The sequence below is a fragment of the Dromaius novaehollandiae genome, chromosome 3 (assembly GCF_036370855.1).
Source record: "Dromaius novaehollandiae isolate bDroNov1 chromosome 3, bDroNov1.hap1, whole genome shotgun sequence".
NCBI classification, from domain to species: Eukaryota; Metazoa; Chordata; class Aves; order Casuariiformes; family Dromaiidae; genus Dromaius; species Dromaius novaehollandiae.
In genome coordinates, this window is record NC_088100.1 from 30,513,551 (window position 1) to 30,538,306 (window position 24,756).

Sequence of the window (24,756 nt, forward strand, 5' to 3'; positions counted from 1 at the left end):
TTGTCATAATTGACTTTAAAATATGCTTATTTTAGGAGGGGGGATAATGATCTAGCCTATTAAGTTTCCATTAGAAGAATGATAGAGTAGAACAACCGTCCCACTGCCTTTAAAATGTAGGTATAATTTAATTTAATTTGTGGTTAGGTAAGAAATGTTAATTTTAAAATTCTAATCATGATTCCGATTTACCACATATCCAGACCTGAATTCTTTGTATTTCAATGTATATATTACATCCATGTTCTGAGAAAACCAGAGCCTTCTTTTTTTCAGCCTGCAGATACTGAAAAATTAATATATCTAGACAGGAAAAGTATTTTTTCTTTTAGCTTTTATTTGATAACATTACTTCCTGAAACAATTTTCATGTGTGTTTCAGAAGTTACAGAAAGTTCAGAGTAGGAATGCACCTTCTTTCCTTTCTGTATTTTACTTTTACCATTTCTGTGATAATTTTGCCAGTGTTAAAATGGATAACTACATTTTCATGTCAAAGCAATTAAGACCTCTTCTTCTAATCAATTGGTTTCTAAAGAAAATGGTGTATAGAAGATGAGCTAATGCACTAGTACTTCAGTTTGATTGAGTCTGAATCTCTTTAAAATGTCATTAAAATTTGTAATAATAACAGTTCTTGCCAGAAATCCTCTAATACTCATTTGTCTTTGATTACATTTTAAATTGACCTTAAAATTGAAAGTTTTTGCTATGCTGTCAGTACAAAATTTTAGAATTATCTTGGGGTCTTTTCCTAGTAGGACATCTTCTTTAAGAAAAGAACTGCTCCAGGTAAATACAGAGAAAACTCCTGTGCGTAGTTTTGGAAATGTTCCCTTTTTTGATTTTTATGTATCTTGTTACCTTCTTATTTAAACATTTCTCAGGGATTTTGTCCTGAGGCTTACCGTTTTCTCAGAATTTGAATAAGCCAGATAAGTTTACATTCAAAACCAGGTAACACTGGTTCAGTTGCCTAATATTCTTTTATTAAGCTATTTTGCCCATTGATATTTCTATGTACTGGGTCTGGGATAACATTAGTATTTACTTTCACAGCCTGTGAAAGATGGGATGTGAGCAAAAATTAAGCTCTGATGTAGGTACATTCAACTCCCACAGGTTTAATTGTGAGTTGTTTTTACTTATGTGTGGATTGGTTGTGGTCTTACAAGATTTCCTCCATATCAAAAGCATGATCCTATAAATTTATGCATGATAAATTTATAAGGTCACTGGGTCCATTGTAGGACTGGGACTTGCGAGAGGTTAAACAGCAGAACCAAATCACAAACTTGTGAACAGTGTTTTTAAGTCCTAAAGATTATTTTTTTCAGATGTATCACAAAGCTAGGCCTTATACTAACAGATTTTTAACACAATTCATATAGAAAAACCTTACAATATTGAGACTAAAGTTGTATTTCAGTATTACCACAGTATATTCATTAAATTCTTATGTTGTTTTAATGCTTTTTACTCTAAAGAAATATGTTATCCTTTAAGATATCAGTGCAATCCTAAGCAACTTTAAATTTAAATTTACACTATAGAAGACATTTTTAGCATCAGATCAAATCAGTAGTTTTCTCTCTCAGGTAGATTTTTAGCTCTGCTGTAAAATTAATTCCCTATCAGTTTAAACGTTGAAAAATCTGAATTAGAAAGATAAAGAATTTTAAAAGACATTTAGGCTAAATACATTGATTAATGTATTCCTAAAATCAAATTAAAGACCTCTACACAGTAGTTTTCTAAAGTTTCCACCTGTAGATTTATTTTGCACTTTTTTATACAAGAAATACTTTTAAATTTCTCTTAAAATAAACAGACAAACTGCCTTTTGGAAAGAGTGGCATCCTCCCATCAATCAGCTCTTTTTTCTTCCCAAAGTAAATCTTCCCCATAGTTAGGATTAAACAAAAATTAATGAGTTAACAGACCATAAACAAAGACTGTAGTGGTCAGTCTGAGCATCATACTTCTCTCTGCTGCACATACTCTAAAACAAATGCACCTTATTATGTAGTCATGATAAAACATAAGAAGAATCATTTCCAATATCAAACGAGAAATGTTGTTATAGCAAGGAAAGATAATTACTCCCTAGACAGTTACATTTTCTCCTTCCCTTTTCTTCACTTTGCAGTAATCAAGGGAAGTGCTATATGCCTGTCTCTCTTCTTTAGATATCACATATTGCCCACTGCTGGAGGCAGGAAACTGAGCTAGAAGAATCTCATCCAGTGCAGTTATTATTTCATAACACTTCTTCCAGCCTACTTTTCCTTAAATTCTTTGCAGTTTGAATGAAACTGTATTTCTTTCTATATTTCAGACATATTACATTTCTACAGACTTCAGGCATTGTTACTGCAAATCCAATTGTATCTGGATATTCAAAATCTTCCAAAACTGTAATTTCAGTTTATCTGCCCTATGTTCTTCCCTGAACTGGTGGTACCTTGAGCAAGTAGAAAAAATATTTTTCTTTTAAAAAATAGCCCCCCACCAAAGCAAACAAAAATCAGAATTTCAAGAAATATTTGCTGGAAAGATCAGAACAAATTATGAAAATCAGAAATGGAAAAGTATAATGGGTACTAAGGACTTTGCTTAATTTAACTACTTGCAGATTTAACTTCTACCTACATTTTAGATGCTATTGAATAATTTCTTGTGGAGCAAATGCTTGAGTTCTTTACATTGTCTCTGAGCAGAATCTGATGCATTTAATGGCCTCTAGAGTACGAGTTAGTCCTCCTTATTTAAGCAGAGTCAGTTCCACTATGTTTCCTTTTATTCTGTTCTGCTACGCTTGCTCCTGACAATGAAGTATTATTTGGTCCAATCTATAAGTGCATCAGGTATTATAAACTCAGTTTCTAAAAAGCACATAGAGAACTATAAAGAAAATACATTTTTAGAGAGGGCTGTATTGTTTAGTATCCAAAACCATACCTGCAATGCCTACTGGCACTACTAATTGATGAGTCATTGATTTTCTTAATATGAAGATTTACTATACGGTACAACCCCAAGTTTCAAGAACATTATCTGTCCTTTGTAAAATGTACACGCTGAATTACACTCTACTTTTCCAGATCATTTCTCCAGCTTCTTAATATCACTTTGAATTTGAGTATTTTAATGTCAGAAGCTGGCTTCAAATTCAGTTTTATTAAGTGTAATCTATTCCATCATTCAGAAAGAAAATATTGAATGGAAATGGAAGCAGGTCAGGCCTTTGTAGAACACTACTTAATACATTCTTCCTTTGAGCCAGGAAACTACTGTTAACTACTGAGTATGACTATCTTAGCTGCTCTGCATCAAGCCAGCTTGCTTATGACAATACTATGTGAGGAAAAGATGTTCACTTTTCTTGCTTCTATTTTTGTTATAGAAGGAAATTAAATTACCTTGAAATGAGTCACTGCTGGCAGTTCTTTTTTACCACCTTCCCTTTCCTTTCTTTTCCTTTCTTACAAATAATACTTTTGTTCCACATTTTTCCTCAGAAATTTTAAATGGATTGATTATTATTGCAGTTTCCTTTAAATAAGTAAAGAAGGTATTTATTTCTGAATATATGTCTGTGTATATGCATTTTAGATATATAAGTAATGTTTGCCTTTTCCTAATTTTCCTATCTCAGTTATCTTGTGTAAGTTCTCAAATATAAACAATTAGCAGTTGAAGGACTACCTCCACCAATTTTTAGGATAAAGTTCCCTAGAACAATCTTCTATTAAATCATAAAAGTATCCTCTGTCTTGTTTGAATGCTGAAAAGTTTACCTTAAACCAACAAGGCATGTCTTGAAAACACAGTCAAGATTTGAGGCCCACAAGTCTCTCTTTGGGCAAAAGTTCATTAAACAGATTGACAGAAATACACACACGCACACACAAATTGTTTCCATGAAATCATATCAAACCTGTTTAACTCAAACTATCAGCATAGTATCTGCAATATGTCAGAACTGCAAAGTCAACCTGTAATCTAAAAGTCAAGCTGTGTTTTTCTGGCACATGCATCACCAGTAACAAAGATTTGCTGAGAAGAGAATTATTTGAAGGGACAGTTTGGAGGTTAATTGGAAAAGTTTTATTAACAAATTTGTAGCTTTCAAGATTTTTTAAGTGCTTCTTTCCTCCTTCACTTCGTAATTCGAAAGTAACGTAGTAGAAAGCTTCGTGCTTATGTTACATTTTGACCTTGCTTATGTTACATTTTTAAGAGCAAATAAACAGAGGTTTTCCAACCACCTTGGACTAGAAAAGTTTTTAGCTTCAAAGGGCAAAGTACTAAGTCTCATTTACATGAAACCATCTTTTTATTAAATTTAAGACACTTAAATTGCAGTGTAAGAGGCCTTATATTAAATAACAAATAAGTCCTAAATCTTTGCTTTTTATTCCTCTAAATTATCACCTCCATTAGTGACCTCACAAATATAATAGTTTGTAGCATTATTCAATAAAATCAGCTATGATAAATCAGAAGTACATCTTCATAAATTGCTGCAATAGAAAGAACAGAAAATATTAATGAAATCATTTCTAAAGGAGTATAATATATCAAGCACAAAGAAAACATGAGCATCCATACTTTACTTATACCTTTGTTGCATGATTGATGTGATTGCCTCACTTTTAAGGATCAAGAAATTGTGCCTAAGAGTTTGCATAAAGTAGAACACCATGCCAATATCAGGACCAGAACATTGTCTCTAAACAGCAGCCTCTCTAAACACTGAATAAGCTATGCATTGAGCAAGCACTCTCATACAGATGGGAATTGTGATCCTAAATGCAAATACAACAGGGTAACTTGGGATCATTCAGCTCATAAAAAAACAACTTTTAAATAAATTGTGCAAGTGGATCTCAATAATCCAGCTGGCTGTAATTGTAAAAGGAAATCAAGAGTTTTGAAATGGCAAATGAAAGGACTCATCTTGACCTCTTTTACAATGCCAAGCATTCTGTTTCCTGAGGTAAACTCAGTTTACACATCATAGAATCACATAGAATCACAGAATGGTTGAGGTTGGAAGGGATCTCTAGAGATCATCTAGTCCAAACCCTCTGATCAAGCAGGGTCACCTGGAGCATGTTGCTCAGGATTGCGTCCAGACATCATTTGAATATCTGCAAGGATGGAGACTTCACAGTCTCCCTGGGTCACCTGTTCCAGTGCTCAGTCACCCCCACAGGAAAAAAGCTTTTTCCTCATGTTCAGACAGAACTTCCTGTGTTTCAGTTTGTGCCCGTTGCTTCTCATCCTATTGCTGGGCTGAAAAGAGTCTGGCCCCATCCTCCTTACACCCTCACTTCGGACACTTATACCCATTGATAAGATGCCCCCTCAGTCTTCTCTTCCCCAGGCTAAACAGGCCCAGCTCTCTCAGCCTTTCCTCATATGAGAGATGCTCCAGTCCCTTCTTCATCTTAGTAGCCCTGTACTAGACTCATTCCATGCAAACTCTATGACTCTCAGGTATTGGGGAACCCAGAATTGGACACACTAATCCAGATGGGGACTCACCAGGGCTAACTATAGGGGGAGGATCACCTCCCTCGACCTGCGGGCAGTGCTCTTCCTAATGCACCCCAGGACACCATTGGCCTTCTTGGCCACAAGGGCACATTGCTGGCTCCTGGTCAACTTGTTGTCAGCCGGGACTCCCAGGTCCTTCTCCGCAGAGCTGCTTTCCAGCAGCTCAGGCCCCAGCCTGTACTGGTGCAGGGGGTTATTCCTCCCTAGGTGCAGGACCCTGCACTTCCCTTTGTTGAACTTCATGAGGTTCCTCTCTGCCCAACTCTCCAACCTGTCCAGGTCCCTCCGAATGGCAGCACAGCCCTCTGGTGCATCAGCCACTCCTCCCAGTTTTGTATCTTGAGCAAACTTGCTGAGGGTGCACTCTGTCACTTCATCGAGGTCACTGGTGAATAAGTTGAATAAGACTGGACCCAGCATTGACCCCTGTGGGTCACCACTAGCTACAGGCCTCCAACCAGACTCTGTGCCTCTGAGCACAACCCTCTGAGCTCTGTCGTTCAGCCAGTTCTCAATCCACCTTACTGTCTGCTCATCTATCCTGCACTTCCTGAGCTTGCCTATGAAGATGTTTTGGGAGACAGTGTCGAAAGCCTTGCTGAAGTCAAGGTAGACAGCATCCACTGCTCTCCCCTCAACTACACAGCTAGTCATCTCATCATAGAAGGCTATCAGGTTGGTTAAGCATGATTTCTCCTTTGTGAATCCAAGCTGACTACTCCTGATCACCTTCTTATCCTTCACATGCACCTTTCCAGGGATGGAGGTGAGGCTGACTGGCCTGTAGTTCCCTGGGTCCCCCTTGCCATTTATGAAGACTGGAGTGACATTGGCTTTCTTCCAGTCCTCAGGCACCTCTCCTGTTTTCTATGTCCTTTCAAAGATGATTGAGGGTGGCCTAGCAACGACATCCACCAGCTCCCTCAGTGCTCATGGGTTCATCCCATCAGGGCCCATGGACTTGTGGATGGCAAATTTGCCTAAATGATCTCTAACTTGATCCTCCTCAACCAAGGGAAAGTCTTCCTTTCTCCAGACCTTCTCTCTTGTCTCCAGGGTCTGGCATTCCTGAGGGCTGGTCTTAGCAGTAAAGACTGAAGCAAAGAAAGTGTTCAGTATCTCTGCCTTCTCTGTATCCTTTGCCACAAAGGCCCCTGCCGGATTTAGTAGTGGTCCCACATTTTCCCTAGTCTTCCTTTTGTTACTGGTGAATTTAAAGAAGCCCTTGCTGTCCTTGACATCCCTTACCAGATTTAACTCCAAATGGGCCTTGGCCTTCCTAGTCACATCCCTGCACACTCGGATGCCGTTCCTATATTCCTCCCAAGTGGCCTGTCCCTGCTTCCACCTTCTGTACACTTCTTTCTTCTGTTTGAGTTTTGCCAGGAGCTCCTCATTCATCCATGCGGGTCTTGTGCCCTCTTTGCTTGACTTCTTGCTCATTGGGATGCACTGCTCTTGAGCTTGGAGGAGGTGATCCTTGAACATTAACCAGCTCTGTACGTTCTTTTGTAAGCTCCATTCAGAAGAATGAGAAAACAACTCAGTCAACATACTACTGGTACAATTTTAATTCTTGGAAGTCATGCTTAGAGAAAGGCACATACCTAGGGATGAAGTTTACAGTGATGAAGTTCATTTCTGATTTATCAGCTACTGCAAAGATGTCAGTTTGTAGCTGTTAGTTAATATGATCTCTAATGGAATAGAAAACGAAAGAGGTATTTGTCAGCCAATATGAATTTTTAAAAGCTTTTACTATACAAAAGCTTGGATGATGGCAGGATTTATAGCCAGCTTGAGTCTTGTCAAGTTATTGACATCATCCAGGAGAGGAAGAATTCACAGATCTGGTGAGAACAGATATCCTATCTGAACTACTTATTTCCTAGGACCAGATTAAAAGGATTTAGACAGATACTGAGAGGACTTTTCAGAAATGATTCAGCTTCTAACTTATCTGGGAATTAGTTTCAGACACAATAAATTGATACCCACTTAGTGTCGCTGTTTATATTTTATAAGTAAAAGTAAAATAAAACAGAAAGGGAAAATACATTTAAACTCCTATGATTCCCTTAAAAAAAACAACAAACATTGGCTAATGTCTTGAAGGTCCCATACCTACTGCTACTATTTCAAAACTTCTCTTAGGAAATGCTAATAGAACTATGATTTTGTAAGCTTATGAGGTAAAATGTTGCTTTCTGCTAATAGTATTTTGAAAAACTAGCATGTTGAGGAAGAGCTATAACTGTTTCATAGGGCTTAGCCAATGCTAGTAAAAATAAGCACAGGTCTTCGGATGCCTCTACATTTGTGTTAATTTGGGTCAGAAGTGGGCTTTTGAAGTTTATCTCTCAGTTGTCCTCACTTCCTGCTCTTGAGATCACACTTCTGAGTGATCTCAGAGGATGCAAACCAGGTTTCTTCAGGATGAAACTAACCACAAGTTTCATTTCAGGAACACACCTAAGATTTTCCAACCAGCAACGGGCACTCAGTCCATGAGACCAGTCTAGAGGTATTCTAAAAAAAAATCTCTAAAACGCATTCAGTCCAGACTTGTGATCTTTAGCAGAAACTGTTTCCCTCTACTGATTTTCTCTTGTGCTGCCCAACTTACTAATGTAGACACAGATCTAATGATGAGTAAGGGTGCTGCACTTGAAATTTTATGTGAAATACTCACATTTTATGTTCCTGGCAACTGACAGGCCAGTATTAAGGTTACATTTGGTAGCAATGCTTACCAGACCCACTGTTTACTTTCTTACACTTTATTCTATACAGCCATTCAACTGTCCATACAAAATACAATAGTTTAGCAGCGTAGGAAATAATATATAATGTTAAATCAATATTCTATCCCAATAAAATCTTCTTCCAAGGAAAAAGATTGAAATAAACCGTGATATTGCTCTGACAGAATGTTTCCCTTTGTTATTAACAAAAGTTACAGGCTATGAAGCATTTATATTGATAGCACTTTAAAGCTATGGTTATGATCATTGTTTCTGCAAAACTGAAACGTTATTACGTATGCGAATATTTTCATCTTACCAAAGCTTCTGTATCATTGTGTCTAGGCTGACAAAAGTACGGCTGCCAGAAGATTTCCAAAATTACTTACTACCTTCTGTTGACAGAGACAGCTTTGTGAGGGTGGAACCACGAGCTATGAAAAACAGCTCTGTTCTGTGGACATCATGTTGATCTCTACTGAAGAAATGAACAGCTCTGAGGTGTGACAGCTGACAGCTTATAGTCAGCAAAAAACTAAATTAATTTGGGAAATCAAAAATACATAGCTAGCTCACTAATTGAATGAAAAACTAAAGCCAGAAATCAGAGCTACCAGCTTTGATCACTATTTTGATATGGATGAAAAATACTTCAGATAGTATACCTCTTCTTAGCTGACCCCTAACCTATACTGTCCAAGGTTGTCTTTAATTCTTCTCCTGTTAGCAAAAGAATTGAGCAACTCAGCTAACTCACTGAACCTGTTTTTCCACAGAATTGTCCTGAGTTTCTGTAATAAAAGTAAGCATTAAACTTATGTAACACAATCTAAAACTAAGTCTGTTTTTTTAGAAATAATTACATTTCTAATTAACCCAGTAGTCTATTCCTTTAGTTATATGGGTAGCACCCAGAAGAGCTTAGAGTCATGTTTTCTCTCTTGTCTACTCAATCTATGCCTAGTATGCTGGATTACAGTTACTTATTACCATTACTGTTATCAATTCTCTATGAATTCCTTGCTAATAAAAATGTTGGATTTTGTAACATATATCCTATATTCTACTGGGACAATGGTATTTTCTTTATTTGTTGTGACATCATCCCGGGTAGGTAAGAGGAGAAAGGATATCATAATACCAAGTGGCTACATTCCACCTTTTTGGAAGTCATTAATTTAAAGAGGCTGGAAATGTGATTTATTTTGAGGTCCTTCATAATTCTGCGTACAAGGGAGACGGACATTTCCTAGTTACAAAGTTAAGATTAGATTTTGAATCCTAACAGGAGATATCTCCTGTTTTAATGGACTAAGATTTCTTTAATTATTTTATATATTTTTTAAAGAACAATAACCTTAATGCCTTAAAAGCATTGTGCCAGGGGAAAAGCATTAGTATTATTACATATTTATAAAAAGAGACAGCAATTACCAATGACTTTTAATTTTTTGCATTTTTATTAAGAAAACATTAAAAATACTAGCACTCTTTTCAGTCTATTGCCCTGGATACAGAAACAGAGATAAAACAGTTCACCATATCTGAGGTGCCATTGAAAATGGAAAAGAAATGAAAGAAGAATGTAAAAATATATACTAATTTTCCAGCCATAAAGAATAAATAATGGATTAAATGCTGAATGAATTATGTAATTTACTTACTAATAGAAAAATTTAATCTCACTTACATTATTATATACACTACTTCAGAAAATAATTCAAATATTCATTTGTTTGAATTTTTTCAATAAGCAAATGATATTACTTTAATGATCTGTAGGCTAAGTAAACAAATAAAACCCAGTTATATCATATCCTTTATTTTAGTTTTTATTTCTTTTCTCATAAGAAAATCTAGTAATTACTCACATTATGGCCAAACTAAGTGCCTCATGTAGTGGGTATACATGTATATACATATAAATACATGCGTCTGTATTCATATATATATATATAGTCCACATAAAATGTTGGATGGCCTATGTAATGTTTATATGAATAAATTAGATATGTCTGAAAGCTTTTAAGCAAACATTACAGTAAAATGTTTTAGTAGCTCCCATCAGCATTCTTGGCACAGCATCAATTCTGATCCTAACTAGCCATAATGATTATTGCATCATTATAGTATTATGCCATATAAAGTAAACTTGCACTCAGTATGGCACTTTAAATTATAAAAATGTTAAAATTTACCAGATGCTGAACAATTTAAATATAAACCTTTGAGGCAGTAAGTATTCCGTGTCACATTTCATATTTCATTGGTACTCGTGGACTTCAAGGTGACATAAATGTTGATTGCTTTTTTGTAAATACATTGCCTGCTCTGCATAGTATATTCTTATGGTGAATATATTTCAATAAAAGAATTGATTAAACCTTTGAAACACTGGTTATCATATTTGAGCAGCTGTTTGAAAGGGTTATATAGCTTTTTAAATAACTACAATTATGAAAAAATGCCACAGTATTTTACTTTATCCGGTACCAAAATCTCAGTAATTCCAGGGCCTGTATGTGTAGTCCCCTCGATGTGAATTAATCTTACCTCAACCAGTAATATAATTGAATGGGACACTTAATGGAAATGAGAAGGACACAACAAATGAAGTTCTTAAAGACATCTGGGTGCATAATGGATGCTATTTTGACCTAAGCATTATCAGTATCTAAAGAACTGATTTCTAAAATATTTTGAATACATGAAAATCAAATTCAGAACTGTATTTGTGAATACTTTAGTAACTTGCAAGGAGGATTTGGGGTTTTGTAACTTCTCAGCATTTTCAGCTGGCATTGCAGTACAGTCTATCTTGCTTAAGGTTTTTTTTGTTTGGTTGATTATGGTCTTTAGTCTGGTTTTCAGTGGAAATGAGGCTTTTGTCATCAGGCTTTCTGTGCCCTGATGCATCATCAGCCATTTCTCTAATACTTCTAAACACACCAGGACGTTTCAAGCAAATCTTGCCTTAACTTCTCACAAGTTGCACAACACAGCGTCAGCAAGTAGGAGGCAGAAGGAGACATCAGTGAGTAAACCTTCAAAGAGTAAGACATGCAGACCTCAGATGTTATACAGTTTGTCTGACAATGACTAAATTATTCACATCATGCACTCCTGGATGTATATGTTACACAGGAGAGAGGAAGGATAGCATAAAAATAGAATTAATATAAATACAATGTTTAGGAAACCCACAGGAAATGAGGTTTCATCAGCTCACAGCTTGTTGAATAACTTGTTTGATTTCCAGAAAGCACTGGGGTGAATATATCACTTTATCCTACCTCTGCATTTCCAATACATGGTGATAAACATGTGTAATTAAATCCATGAGATTTATCCATACATAGTGCTCCTGGGGCACAACTTATATTGTAGAGTAGGCAGGCGTCAATATCCAGTTCACATCTTTCACCTTCAAAACCTGCACCACAAAGAGAATGTTTAATCACAGTTCATTCATGTATATTGACATTGTGTCTACTCATGATGTTAGCAGTTAGTACCAGTGTGCTAGAGTTATTTGGCAATTTTATTTCCTAAACAAAGCAAAAAAATGAGATTCTCCATAAAACTATTTATTGCATATACTGAGATGTATTCCTATTTTTTACATAATGAGATTCAACTTCATTATTTTGATTACATTTCTTTGTGCTATTCAGTATATACAATAAATTTCTAGTGACTCACCTACGGGGCAGGTGCATTTATAATGGTCTTCATAGCTAACACATGTTCCTCCATTTTCACATGAGCTGGAACCACAGTTATCAACTTGCACCTCACAAAATTCTCCTGAGGGATAAAAAAATCCTAAAAAGGTTAACAATGAAAATCATGTTCTTAAAAAATTGAACTGAACCATATTAATAATATTGGTGAAATAGATAATGTTTTAAACAGTCTTTCTGGAATATCGGTTAGAACTTAAAAACCTTGTGTGCAAGGCTCCAGACAACTTCAGCTCCATTTATATGAGAATGTCTCAGGGCCTTAGAGAAAAGGTCGGTACAAACTCTGTCATGCAGACAGATCCCTATCAGTATTACAGACAAATTTTAGATTGGGGCCCAAATGGGGAGGATTTTCACTGGAAGTAATGATATGAAATGGGCATAATCCCCTTGCATTTTCTTCTTTTTTTGCTGCTGCACAAGTCAACCCTGATCTCTACTCATGATTGATTTGATTCTATTATATAGATATTTCTTTATCTCTTTTCTGGGCTCCATTTTGGCTAGGAAAAAAAATAGTCTACATTTGTCTAAGATAACTCTTGGTGTCATTCCACTAGACAATTGCTTACTCCTTTTTTTAATCAGACAATATATTTTGTAAAATGCTTTGTGAAAAGTTAACAGTATTCTATTTGAAATTCTTCATATGGCAGAAACTTTCATTTTTAATTCAAATTGTGATTTTTTTTTTTGATTTTTAATCAGCTCTCTTTATGATCTAAAGCCAAAGACTTTGAGGGAACATGAACTAATGGTATGGAATTTGTTAAGAATATAAAGAAGAAATTTGTATCTCTTAATAAGCTGGGATGGAGTGTCAAACTAGGGCTTAAAGTTTACTTTTTATGGACTTCTATAAATAATCAGGAATATACTTATTAAAGCCTCAATGCTGTGATCTGGGGGCCAAAAATCTCTATCCTGGGCCAACAAGTGCTGAAGTACATATACAATCTCAAAGTGAGGTTGATCAGTATGCTGTACAAACCTTTAACATTTATTTTGTTCCTTCGCTCCTTGACCAAAAATAGCCCAGTATTAACATAGATTAATTTTCCAGCAACCAGGAGTACATTTTACCATAAGTTATAAAGCTTACTGACTTAAAATGATTAAAATGAAAATATAAAGTGTGGGATTGCTGTGAAATTTTAGAAAATATAGGTAATAGGAAAGTAGATACTTCTTGCTGTTTGTTGTTATAATGCAATATGTAACATTACATAGGCATCTATGGACAACTGGATCTTACATTTACAGTATTCTGATTTGCTGACTTCGTCTTGACATTAATTGTAACTAAATGTATCTGTATCTTTGGGGAGATATCATTATGACTAATATTTTTATAAAGGTGTGCTGTGAGCCAGCACCAGAGTTATAAAGTGTGGCTGTGTGTGATATGGGTTGGCAAAAAGAAATGCTAAGCAATATATAGATGTTTCACTGGGAAATCAACTGAATGGATCTAGCAAGTTATGCTATCTTCTAGGAAGTGGGATTTTCTTTTTCTTAAGGATTGGAAGGTAAAACTGAAGAAAAAAAGCTGGGAAAAAAATTCAACTCCACTTTAATATAGATTTTGAATACATTTTTCATATTTATTCATAAAGGTGGAATTGAGAACATTGTCTTGTCCAAGATTCCCTTATGAATAAATATTAGTACAATCGGATGGGCTTAAGGAATTATTTTGGTATAAATCTGGAATCGTTATAGTGGCTGACTCCTTTTAGCAAACTTTACAACTTTTCACTGCCACAAAGAGGTCAAGAAAAACTAGTAACTCCAAACTGTTATAAAATTTATTGGAATCTGAATACTGCTGAGAAATGCATAATTTATGGTATTAAGATCTGATTAAGTGTTAAATGGATGTCAGGAGAGATCTCCACAGTAATCCACTTAGCTTTTAATACCTAATTATCACTTCATAGAGAGTGAGGGCTGAATAATTGAGAACTGCAATACTTAAAGAACTCAAACAAGATTTTTTGTGTGGAAGTAAGCATGCTATTCTTCTATCAGGAGTAAGTTCAGCAGGTATAAGGAACAAAGAAGAAATAAAGAAATTACACAACATAAGAGGGAAGGAAAATATTTCGGTTGAAGAGATTACTGCTCCACTGTTCATTTTTCAACCTCCTGCTGAAAGGAGGTCCAGTGAGGACAGGTTGCTCAGGGTCTTGTTCAGTCGAGTTTTGAATATCTACACGGATGGAGACTGTAGAGCCTCTCTGGGCAACCTTTTCCAACGTTTGACTCTCTTTGGGATAAAAGTTTCTCCTTATATGCAATCAGAACTGAGTCTGTTCTTGTCTTTTCACTGTGCACCTCTGAGAAGATCCTGGCTCCATCTTCTATATTCCCTTTAGCTAGCTGTGGACAGCAACGATACCTCCCTTTAGCCTTCTCTTCCTCATGCTGAACAATTCCGGGTTTTTCAGCCTCTCCTTGTACGTCACATTCTTCCATGCCTCCTGACCATTTTGGTGGCCTTCCCCAGGGCTCACGATAGTCTGTCAATGTCTGTCTTGTACTAGGGAGACCCAGACTCTATACAGTACTTCAGATACCTCTCACAAGTGCCAAACAGGGGGGAAGAATCACTTTCCTAGACCTGCTGTCTATATTCTTGCTAAGGCAGCCCAGGATATGATTTCCACCTTTGCCACAAGGACACGTGGATGGGTCACGTTCAACTTGTCCATCAAGACCCTGAGGTCCTTTGCTGTCAAGCTGCTTTCTAGGCAGTCAGCTCCTAGCCTGAAGTGTTCTATGGGGTGATTCTGTCCTGATCGCAACACTTCATGTTTGCTTTTGTTCTATTTCACGAGTTCCCTGCCAGCCCATTACTCAGCCTGTTCAGGTTCCTCTGGAGAGCAGCCCTGTCCTCCAGTGCACCAGCTGCTCCCCGCAGCTTAGTATCATCCACAGACTTGCTGGGAACACACATCATTCCATTATCCAGGTTGCTAATAAAGGCACTAAGCAATAATGGATCATGTATCAATTCCAGAAGGATTGCAATGGTAACCAGCCCCCAGCTGGACTTTGTACTGCTGATCACCACTCTTTGAGACTGACCATCCAGGCACTTTCCCACCTATATCTCATTAATTTAGCTAAAAGGATACTATGCGAGACAGTGCCAAAATCCCTGATAATGTGAAGGCATTCCCTGCTCTCCCCTTAATCCACAGAGCTGGTCATCTCATAATAGAAAGCTATCAGGTTAGTCAGGCACCATTTCCCCTTGCTAAATCCATACTGGCTGTATCCACTCACCTTCTTGTCCTTTATGTGCTTGGACATGCCTTCAAGGAGGACTTGGCTCATAACCTTCCCAGGAACTGAGGTGGGGCTGATGGCCTCTACTTCACCTGAATCCTCCTTCTCACCTTTCTTGAAGATGGGGTTGACATTTGCCTTGATCCAGTCAACAGGGACCTCACCAGACTGCCATGACTTTTCAAAGAAGATACAGTGCCCGTCATTGGTCAGGTTCCTCAGTACCCTTGGATCCTCTCTGCTGGTACTGTGGACTTTTACATGTCCAATGTGTTTATGTGCTCCCTAACAATATCTTCCTTGACTGTGGATAATGCTACATTCCCACAGACTCTGCTATAGTTCTGGAGCGAACTGGGAGGTACCTGAGGGCACACCTTACCAGTGAAAACAGGTAAAAAATGCATTTTACTTGTCACTGGGTCCCCTGCCCCACTGAGCATAGGGCCCTCATTTCCTTGGCTTTTCTTCTGCTACCAATGTACTCACAGAAGACCACCTTCTTGTCTGCCACATCCTTTGCTAGTTTCAGCTCCAGCTGGGCTTCAGCTTTCTTAACTCAGTCTGCACACACTCAGGGCATGTCTCTATATTCCTGCAAGTAGCTCATCCCCACTTCCACTTTCTGTGTACTTCCCTTTTGCATTTTAGCTCAGCCAGCAGTTTCCTATTCATCCTGCTTGACTCTCTGAACATTGGAATGGACTGCTCTTGTGCTTTTAGGAGGTTGTCCCTGAAGATCAACCATATGTCCTGGCTTCCTTTGCCCTACAGGGTTGTATCCCATGATGCTGCAACATGTCACCCATGTGACATTTAACTGGCTCATCAAGAGTTTGAGGGCAGCATTTTGCGTATTCCAGCCACTCCTTTGCACAGAGCGCAACTCCTTCTCTTCACCTTCCCATTCTATCTTTCCTGAAAAGCTTGGATCCATTCATCTCAGTCATGGGAACTATTCCACTGTATCTCTGTAATCTCCGTGAGGTCACAGCTCTGCAGCTGTGCATGGATTTCTAATTCCTCCTGTTTGTTTCCCATGTGGCTTGCATTTGTGTACAAGCACTTAAGACGGATCCCCCAGATGTGCTGCTTTCGCAATGGAGTGTGAGACTGTGTTGGCCCCTAGCTGCTTCCTCACTATACTTTCACCTGAATGTAGGTGAAAGCCTTCCCAGGGCTTCCCAAGAAATAGACTTGGATGCATTATTGATCACTGGATGGTCAAAACTCCCAGCATAAATAATTTCTAATTCAATGTCTTTGTACAAATCCTTGGAAATAGGTGTAAGCTTTGTTAACTTGCTTTTGACAAATTAATTCAGACTAGAATTACAGTAAGGAAGTTCTACCATAGTGATCAGGGAATAGATTACCTTTCTTGTCGAGGCAAACCCAAAGCATACAGATGTCTGCATGCTTGTTCTGCCTGTGCTATAAGATGGGCAGGCATTTAACTACATTAACATTCTAACCCTGAAAAAATATACCCTGCTTCTCAGCTGTGTTTGTTAGCCTGGAATCCATGAAGCACTACAGCAACTGCATGGCTTTGAGACCAGAACCGGCCAGCTAAGAAACAGATAAATAAGCATACATATGTCTGTACCTGATCATAACTTGAGCAGAGCATTTAAATGAGCAATAACAAATAACCTAACACAGGTAACATCCACCTAAGAATTCTAAAGGGAATCAAAAATGACATTACTGAACTACTACCAATAGCATGTGAGCAATCATTTAAATTAGCTTTGGGACCAGAAGAATGAAAGGTGGCAAATGTGACAGTAATTCTAAAAGGACATACTGAGGACTGTAACCATGTAGCACTGTAATATCGTATTTTCATTGCTAATAATGGGCCATAAGCTTTGTACTGAATTTGCAAGGCCTCAGGACTGTGGCTTGTCAGTCTGTCTCTGCCTGAACTTTTCTTGTTCTGCCTGCAGCTTTGTTTTACTCGGTGTAACTGTGACAGCAATGTCTCTAATTGACCAGGTGTCTATGGCTAATTGGTTTTACTTTTTTTTAATCTTTGTGTAATATAACCATAGTTCTATATAGATAGCAATAAGATAGCAGTAACAAACAGGTATTTTATGTAGAATGAGATATTTGCAACTCTAAAACAATGATGTAGTGTAGGGAAGTACAGGTGGTTATGAAAGCAGAGGCCTTGACAAGTAGAGACAGAACATGGCATAGAGGAGTACAGGTATGGGATGGTAAGAGATGCAGCACAGGCTGGCACTGGAGACGCCACATGTGTGAACAGCTCACCCATGGTCAATTAAAGAAATGCAGACCTGGAGCTGGACAAAGCTGGTCTTAGGTGTAAAGAAGAGAACAAAGAAATAGTATTTAACTTGTAAAAGGCACCATATACAATAAATTCAGACATAACATGGAGCTGCAGACCAATGAAACAAGATAAAGGTGTAAAAGCACGTTAGCAAACATAAAAAAATGACCTGAAGCAGATTCTACAGAGATAAAGAAGAAACCATCAAGATGAACATCATATTCCTCCTGACAAAGGACTCCAGATGCTGACAACTCACCATAACACCCACCACCACCACAACCACCATCACACTAGAATGAAATCACCAACCTTAGGACCTAGAGCAGCAAGGGAAGGGTAAGCATATCATCAGAAAAGGGACAGAAACTAAGAAGTGCATGCATAAGAATTTTAACTGCATTATTATTCTTTCTTTTTCTGTAACATTTAGATCTGGACTTGTAATGATTGGACTGTTAAAATTTCAATTAGACTAACAACAAATTCTTGGTCTTGTGTATAAGGTATGCTTCCTCTTTGCCCATAAACAAGATTTTGAGCACAAGACCAATTAGAGATGTACATACTAGTAAGTCTGATCTTACTGAATAACTATCTGAAAGTCCTCATACAGAATATAGGTAGCAGTTTCCTTTAATACGACATAGTGTAGAAAAATCAGCACTTCTAATAAGAGAGATTCAATTTAACCGAACCAAACATTTTAAGCTCTAAAATCAAAATCTGCATTCCTTAGGACTTAAACTGCACTTGCAGTTGCTTTAATTTTATTTTTATATGGTCTACTTTGCCCTGGTTTTGCACTTCTGCTCTCATTGTAATATTATCAATCACTTTTTTGCAGAAACCATGTAAGAAACAAGCAGTATGCTAACAAAGAATATATAAACATAGTCTACACTAAATATTTCCCATTCCCTATTGCATATGGCAACATATCAAACAAAATATATCAAATCACTAAATATTTTTCTTAACTGCACAAATACTGGCTCTTCTGCAACTTCATATTTAATTTAATTTAATTTAATTTAATTTAGTTTAATCCTACCCTACTCTACCCTACCCTACCCTATTCTATCTTTTTATATCACCACATTAGATTAAGCACAAATACAAACATACATAGAGCCATTACTTTTTTGACCATTTAAACTAAGAAGCTAGTGGGAATGTTATTTATCCTTTCTCTCTTTCAAAAAACTTATTTTCACATTCAACCATTGCTGCTCATGTGATATTAAGTGTTTAAGTTAACTGTGAACAAAGCAAGCTGGATGTGGTCTACGAATGCAATCCAAATCGCCAGCCTACAAAATATTAGTGAAATGATGAACACAGACTGCCAGCTGTACTAACAAATGAAGTTTTCAAGATGATACTCAGATTAGCATCTATGTCAATAGTTTTTTAAAGCAGTTCCTCCCTCATCTTTCATAACTTACATTATTTATAAATTTGATTGGCAGCTGATTGAATGGATCAATATTTTGAAGGAAAAATGCCATATTATTTAAAAACACTTCAGCTGGAATGATTAGCATTTGGTTCCTTTTACCAGAGTAGTCTCAGTATGTCTGAGGATCTAACTTAATTCTAAGGGAGACATCGCCTCCTTGGTGTATTTTTGTAGTCTCATCCCTGTGGAACTTTTAGGTAGAACCTGACATATGTGTTTACTAATATTAGCAAAAGGATTAGTTCAGTGAAGGAACATCATTCCAGAAAAAAAGGAAGGAAAGAATTAATATTTCAAACTTGCCTCTTACATTTCACAAAGCATCTGGCACCAATCTTTGAAGTATCCCACCTCCACTTTGATCTGCTAGAGAGCTCTTCCCAAATAATTACAACCTTTGCTGTTAGTAGAGCTTTCCAACCCCATTCCCGCCATGCTCAGATGAAATGGAAAGGGATCTTATGAAAGAAACAAGAATCCTTGTCTTTATGAGAAATTTCCTGGATCAATGACAAGATGTGCATAGCCTCTCCAACTGCCATCTCCGTGTTAGTCAAGCATGATGATTTGAACCTTTTTCCACTGAAAACCAGAGAAAGAGAGAGGAAGATGGAGACAGCATGATTGAAGGAGTCCTTGATAACTTTACTCCCCATCCAGGTTTGCGCTATGGCAGCACGGAACCAATGCCCAGAAAAAGTGTCTAGCAGTCAGCTGAGACCCAAAAACATTTCCAAGCAATGCAACCTCTCAATTGCAGGAGGGTGCCATGGAGAAAGACGGGGTTAGGAAAATCATAGAAAACTGGGAGGTAGAGAATTTAACTATCGATATTTTTAATTATTTTTCTAACTTTAAAGTTTTTCTTCCCAGTTTCTGTTTTCCCTTGCCTAATAAATATTTGGGGGGGAGGGAGGGGTTGAGCACCATTGTTTAACTGGGATTTTTAAAATTAAGCCTTTCTTTCAGTGTGCAGAATTTTGACTGTTTTGGTGGGATTTTTTGTGTGTGTGCATCAAGCACCATAAAGAAAAATTATCAGTACATCACCTGAGACTCAGCAAAAGGTGCCACATGAAGGAAGGAGGAAGAATCCACTTTATGTATTTGGAGATACTGAGAACATAAGAAAGTAGATGTTTTAATTATACTTGAAGATTGAAGCCAGACAGTGATTCATTTAAATTTACTTTCCTTTTTTTTCCAATTTTAAACAACAAAAAAAAGTGTTCTTTGGCAGGACATGAGCACTTAAGATTAACCTGCTGAAATGTGAGTGTGTACATCCATGCTATTGCTTTTACAGGCTGTGGAGAAGTGCCACTTTCAGAGCATGATTTGTCTCAGATGATTTGAGTCTTTAAAATGTTCATTTCTTTCCACTGAATCTGTGGAAAGTCCAGAGTGACAAGCCTGATGCAGACATTTACATTGTAGGCACCTAAAATCAGGCATGATTTATTCCACTCCCAGCAACTTTACATTAGCTCTTTTGAGGGATATTAAATTTACTGGACCTATTAGAAGTTGGGAAATAGGTTTCCAATGATTCTGAATATTACTGCATTTTCACTGGGAACTGTGTAGAACTATGCATTAAATATATTCGTAGAGAGGTCTGGATATAGTAAGTAATCTTTGTGTTTTTTCCAAATAAAGAAGATTCAGTAAATGAGAAAACAATCAAAAAGCAAGAATAAAGAACTGATCTGACTATTCCCATGTGTAGGTGGTAAAAGCATCTGCTGACTCTAACTCAGAGAGCTGAGCAACCAGGATTAAATGACTTGTTTTTTATCACTACAATTTGAACATTCTATTACAGACCCAATGAAAAATCTGTCTTTAATAAGCTAGCTAGTCATACATGTTAAACCAAAGATTTACTGAAGACCAATATACATAGTTTTTCAATTGTTTGAGAATAAAATATAATTGTATAGTGATTAAAAACTAGTTGTCTAGACTCGCTCTATAGCTGACAGTGAGAAACAGGAACTGGAAATTTATCCCATTCTAGGAAAGATTTCTAATATAGGTGAGATGCACGTTTTGTGGGTTGACAGTTTACAACTAGATAATCTCCACTTACTGTAGATGAAATTTACACAGCCTGTTTAGAGTATATTATTAACTTTTAGATGGCTAAAGTTCAGTGAGATGAAGCCAACCTCAGATATATCACACTGAATTAGTTCAGTCATTGACTATCACTACCTGCACTTTTTTAAAAACACTGTATAAAAGAGTAATGAATAATACAGCTATCTGAAATGGCCATTGGCTTCAGAATATAGATTATTTTCTACACTGATATTTTGAAAAAAATTAATAATTGTATTTTTATTAAAAATTAAAGTTTTACATATCATAATTTCTCTCTAACATTACCTCCAAAATTTCTCCTATTTCCATCTTAGGATGGTGTTTCAGAGGAATTTGGAAAGGAGAGTGTCATGTACTAAATCAGCAATATTTTTTTCTTAATTTTCTTTTGAGAATTCTCTTCTAAGAGTTTGTTGACTGGATGTGGCATAGTTGGAAAGTTTTGACCATATCAAAGTAAGCCTAAATAATGTTTCCAGTCCAGTCTTCATTAAAAAAAAAAATACTTTTAATATTTTCTGTGGAGATAATTAAAACAGAGGAAAAGAACGGGGATAAAGTCTGTGCAGAGAGTAATGAAGTGAAAAGACTCTGAAAGAAGGGAAATACCAAAGAAGAAGCAAACAGCCAGTCTTAAGAAAGATTCCAGGCCACACCGGGGGAAAAATCAAAACAAAACAAACTTCTCTTGAATGTCTGAAATGCTCCATATTTAGCACAGCGTTGGAGTCTTCTTTCTTCCAACATTTGAATTTGAAATAGGCACAGTTTAAAATTTTGTCATCTTATTCTTCTGAGAAGAAGGGATTATAGAAGTTAAACCCAAGAAGAATATGACATTAATGATTTGCTAATGATAATATTTTACTAATTAAGATCTAAGGAGGATAAGTTACAGTTAGCTCCTGAAAAACAAGAATTACTGAGGTTGGAGACAATAATTCTGGAATTGGAACTCACCATTTACCAGATCTGATTAGGTGAAAGATATAAGGCACATTTACACCATACGGTGGAGCTGTATTCTAGAAAAGTGTTATTCCACTCCTGAAAACAATGTAAACTTTTTAACATATAGACACACGTCTCAATAAGTGAGAGTACCCAAAGTGATATACATATATATTCACTAAATGCAGTCCTAGATTCATAGACTAGAGAATCTAAACTTCATTGCAAACATTTTCCAATACAAGTGATTGTTAATATGCCTACTCCCAATTTATACCAGCTAGTATCTTTTATTTACATAGAGTTGGATTCAAAGCTGTTTGAAAAGATCCAAAAGACTTCCACTGTTTGCAGTAAGCTTATGACTCAACCCATTGTCTCCTGTTGTATGAGTGACAAAGACAGGCACACATTCTCAAGAGTTAAATACAGTTAAATTTTCGCCTTCTCCTGGTTTAGAAAGAAATAAATCATCCAAGGATTCTTAGGAATAGTCCTTAGTGAAAGTTCCTCTGTAATCCTTGTTTTTAGCACAAAGGTTTTTACCTGAGCTACTCTTCACAGAATATCCCTAAGTTTGTTTGTGATGTAGTAACTTTGACTCTTAAACTCAGTATTCTGGAACACAAAAATTGACTTTTAATATGTAATAGATTATCTGTCCTTTCTCTTAGCTGCCTCCAGGACAGAGCTGGTAATCTGGCCTTAAAGATTCATCCCTTGCCTAAGTCTGTTTTAGACCTCTTCTAATAGGGTCTCTCATTCTCTTGTTAGAGTTTTGCTTATTTGGTTTGTTGCCAGTCAATGTGCCTTTACTACGTTTCACTAAAAAAAAAAAAATCCTATTCATAAACAAGAGAAAAAGAAAAAAACTCAGGATACCAGCAGACTATATACAAAGCATTTTTCACTCCTGGAACAGAAAAGTTTCCTCCATTTTTAACCCCTCTCATTTCTCTTTTAAACTCCTCCTACTTGAATGAGAATAATAAATACATTACATTAACATAATAAAAATTATGTTAATGTTAAAACAAAAACAGGGCATAAACAACTATGCCTTTGCAGAAGTAGCTAAAGAGCTACAAGAGAGAACTGTTCTCTCAGTTTTGGAAGAAGCTATTTTTACTTTGTACTGGAATGAACTGAGTGCTCATATGGTAGCGTCTATGTGAAAGTCATTAACAAAAAAACAATCCAGCTGAGATCAGCAAAAAAGCATTTATCTTGGCTCTTATTGTCAATGCAAACATGTCTCTCTTTTATTTTCTTTTTAAAATTTCCTTGAAAAACTCCAAATCATTCTGAGGGAATGAATAATATTCACTTTCAGCACAGGGCAGATGAGATGTTAATGCAAAAATGACTTTTAACACAACAAATGTTACCCCACACATCTGAAAAATCAAGATGAAATGGATAAGCTATGATCAAAACATGCGGTGTTCTCAGGGAGACCTTCTATACTTTCCAGCAAAAAACTCCTTAAACTGGAGCTTGCATCTAGCTGGCTTGCAGTGAAAGTAGAGCAAGCACAGGCTCATTTGTCAAAGACCTTTTCGATAGATCATTTTATAAATTAAGGTACAAGTAAGTCTGGTGGCTTCATAAGATGTTTTCAATCTGCACCTGGGGGCCAACATCAAGGATACAGCTATTAACTACATAAATGTTTTTGTAAAGACAAGTGCCAAAAAAGAAAACTAAATTAGTCTGAATAGATGTCAGTAATACTCAGAGGAAACAAAGGCTTCGGATCCACTGCCATCAAAAAAGAACCTCCCAGACTATCAGCCTCTCTTTTCACTCCTCTTATCACCTCTATGATTTTCTGAAAGACTATTTCTATAATACAGCCAATAGTCATTTGGAATCACTTTCCTTTCATTTGTCAAGATTGGGTTGGGTTGGATTTGTCTTGGGTTATTTTTTATTGGCTTGGCAACTGAAGTTATGAATTTGTTAAAAAGTCATGTTTCACTAGAATACCTCAAAGCTTTTCAGCTAATAATAAAGTCTCTGCTGTAAAGAAAAAACCTAAAGCAAAAATCTGACAGACTATAATAAATTGCAATAAATGTAAGCAAATTAATACATTTGAACCTTAAGACACATTGAGCTATGACTGAGTTCAAGTGGAAGTTACTTCAATGTTCAGGCACATCTCACCACGAGGTCAAGATTCTTTCTTGGCACGGTTTCAGTGTTAGAAGTCCTTCACACTGTAAGAAATATATTTTTTCCTATTTTTTCTATTTTTAAATAATAATAAGCTGCTTCTTTATTCTTGTTTAGTATAACTTTTCATTTATACCTGTTTACTATTTCATTTATGTGTCTGGTAAGGGAGAGATGGAAGGATAATGCAGTGGCAATTTTGGCAGGTTTTCTCTGCTCTGAATAACATAGCATCTGCAACAGCAAAAGCCGCTGCAGTACAACATCTAATTGTTCTTAACTGTGTTTATAAATTATAAAGAGTACAGCTGCAGCCTTTGCATTAACATTTAAATCATATTTGGAGTAGGCTTATCTTAGGGAAAACAAAGTATGACATGATGTAACATTCTCAGCTATAAACAG

General features: G+C 36.6%; 1 protein-coding gene across 1 annotated transcript in view; it reads right to left on the reverse strand.

Annotated features, from left to right (window-relative positions):
* Positions 1 to 24,756, reverse strand: part of EYS (eyes shut homolog) — a 909,330-nt gene that overhangs the window by 787,737 nt on the left and 96,837 nt on the right. The window contains exons 7-8 of the mRNA XM_064508633.1: positions 12,012 to 12,116; positions 11,603 to 11,742 (exon numbers count right to left, since the gene is read on the reverse strand). Of these exons, the coding sequence (XP_064364703.1) occupies positions 11,603 to 11,742; positions 12,012 to 12,116 (245 nt within the window). The remainder of the gene's footprint in view (positions 1 to 11,602; positions 11,743 to 12,011; positions 12,117 to 24,756) is intronic.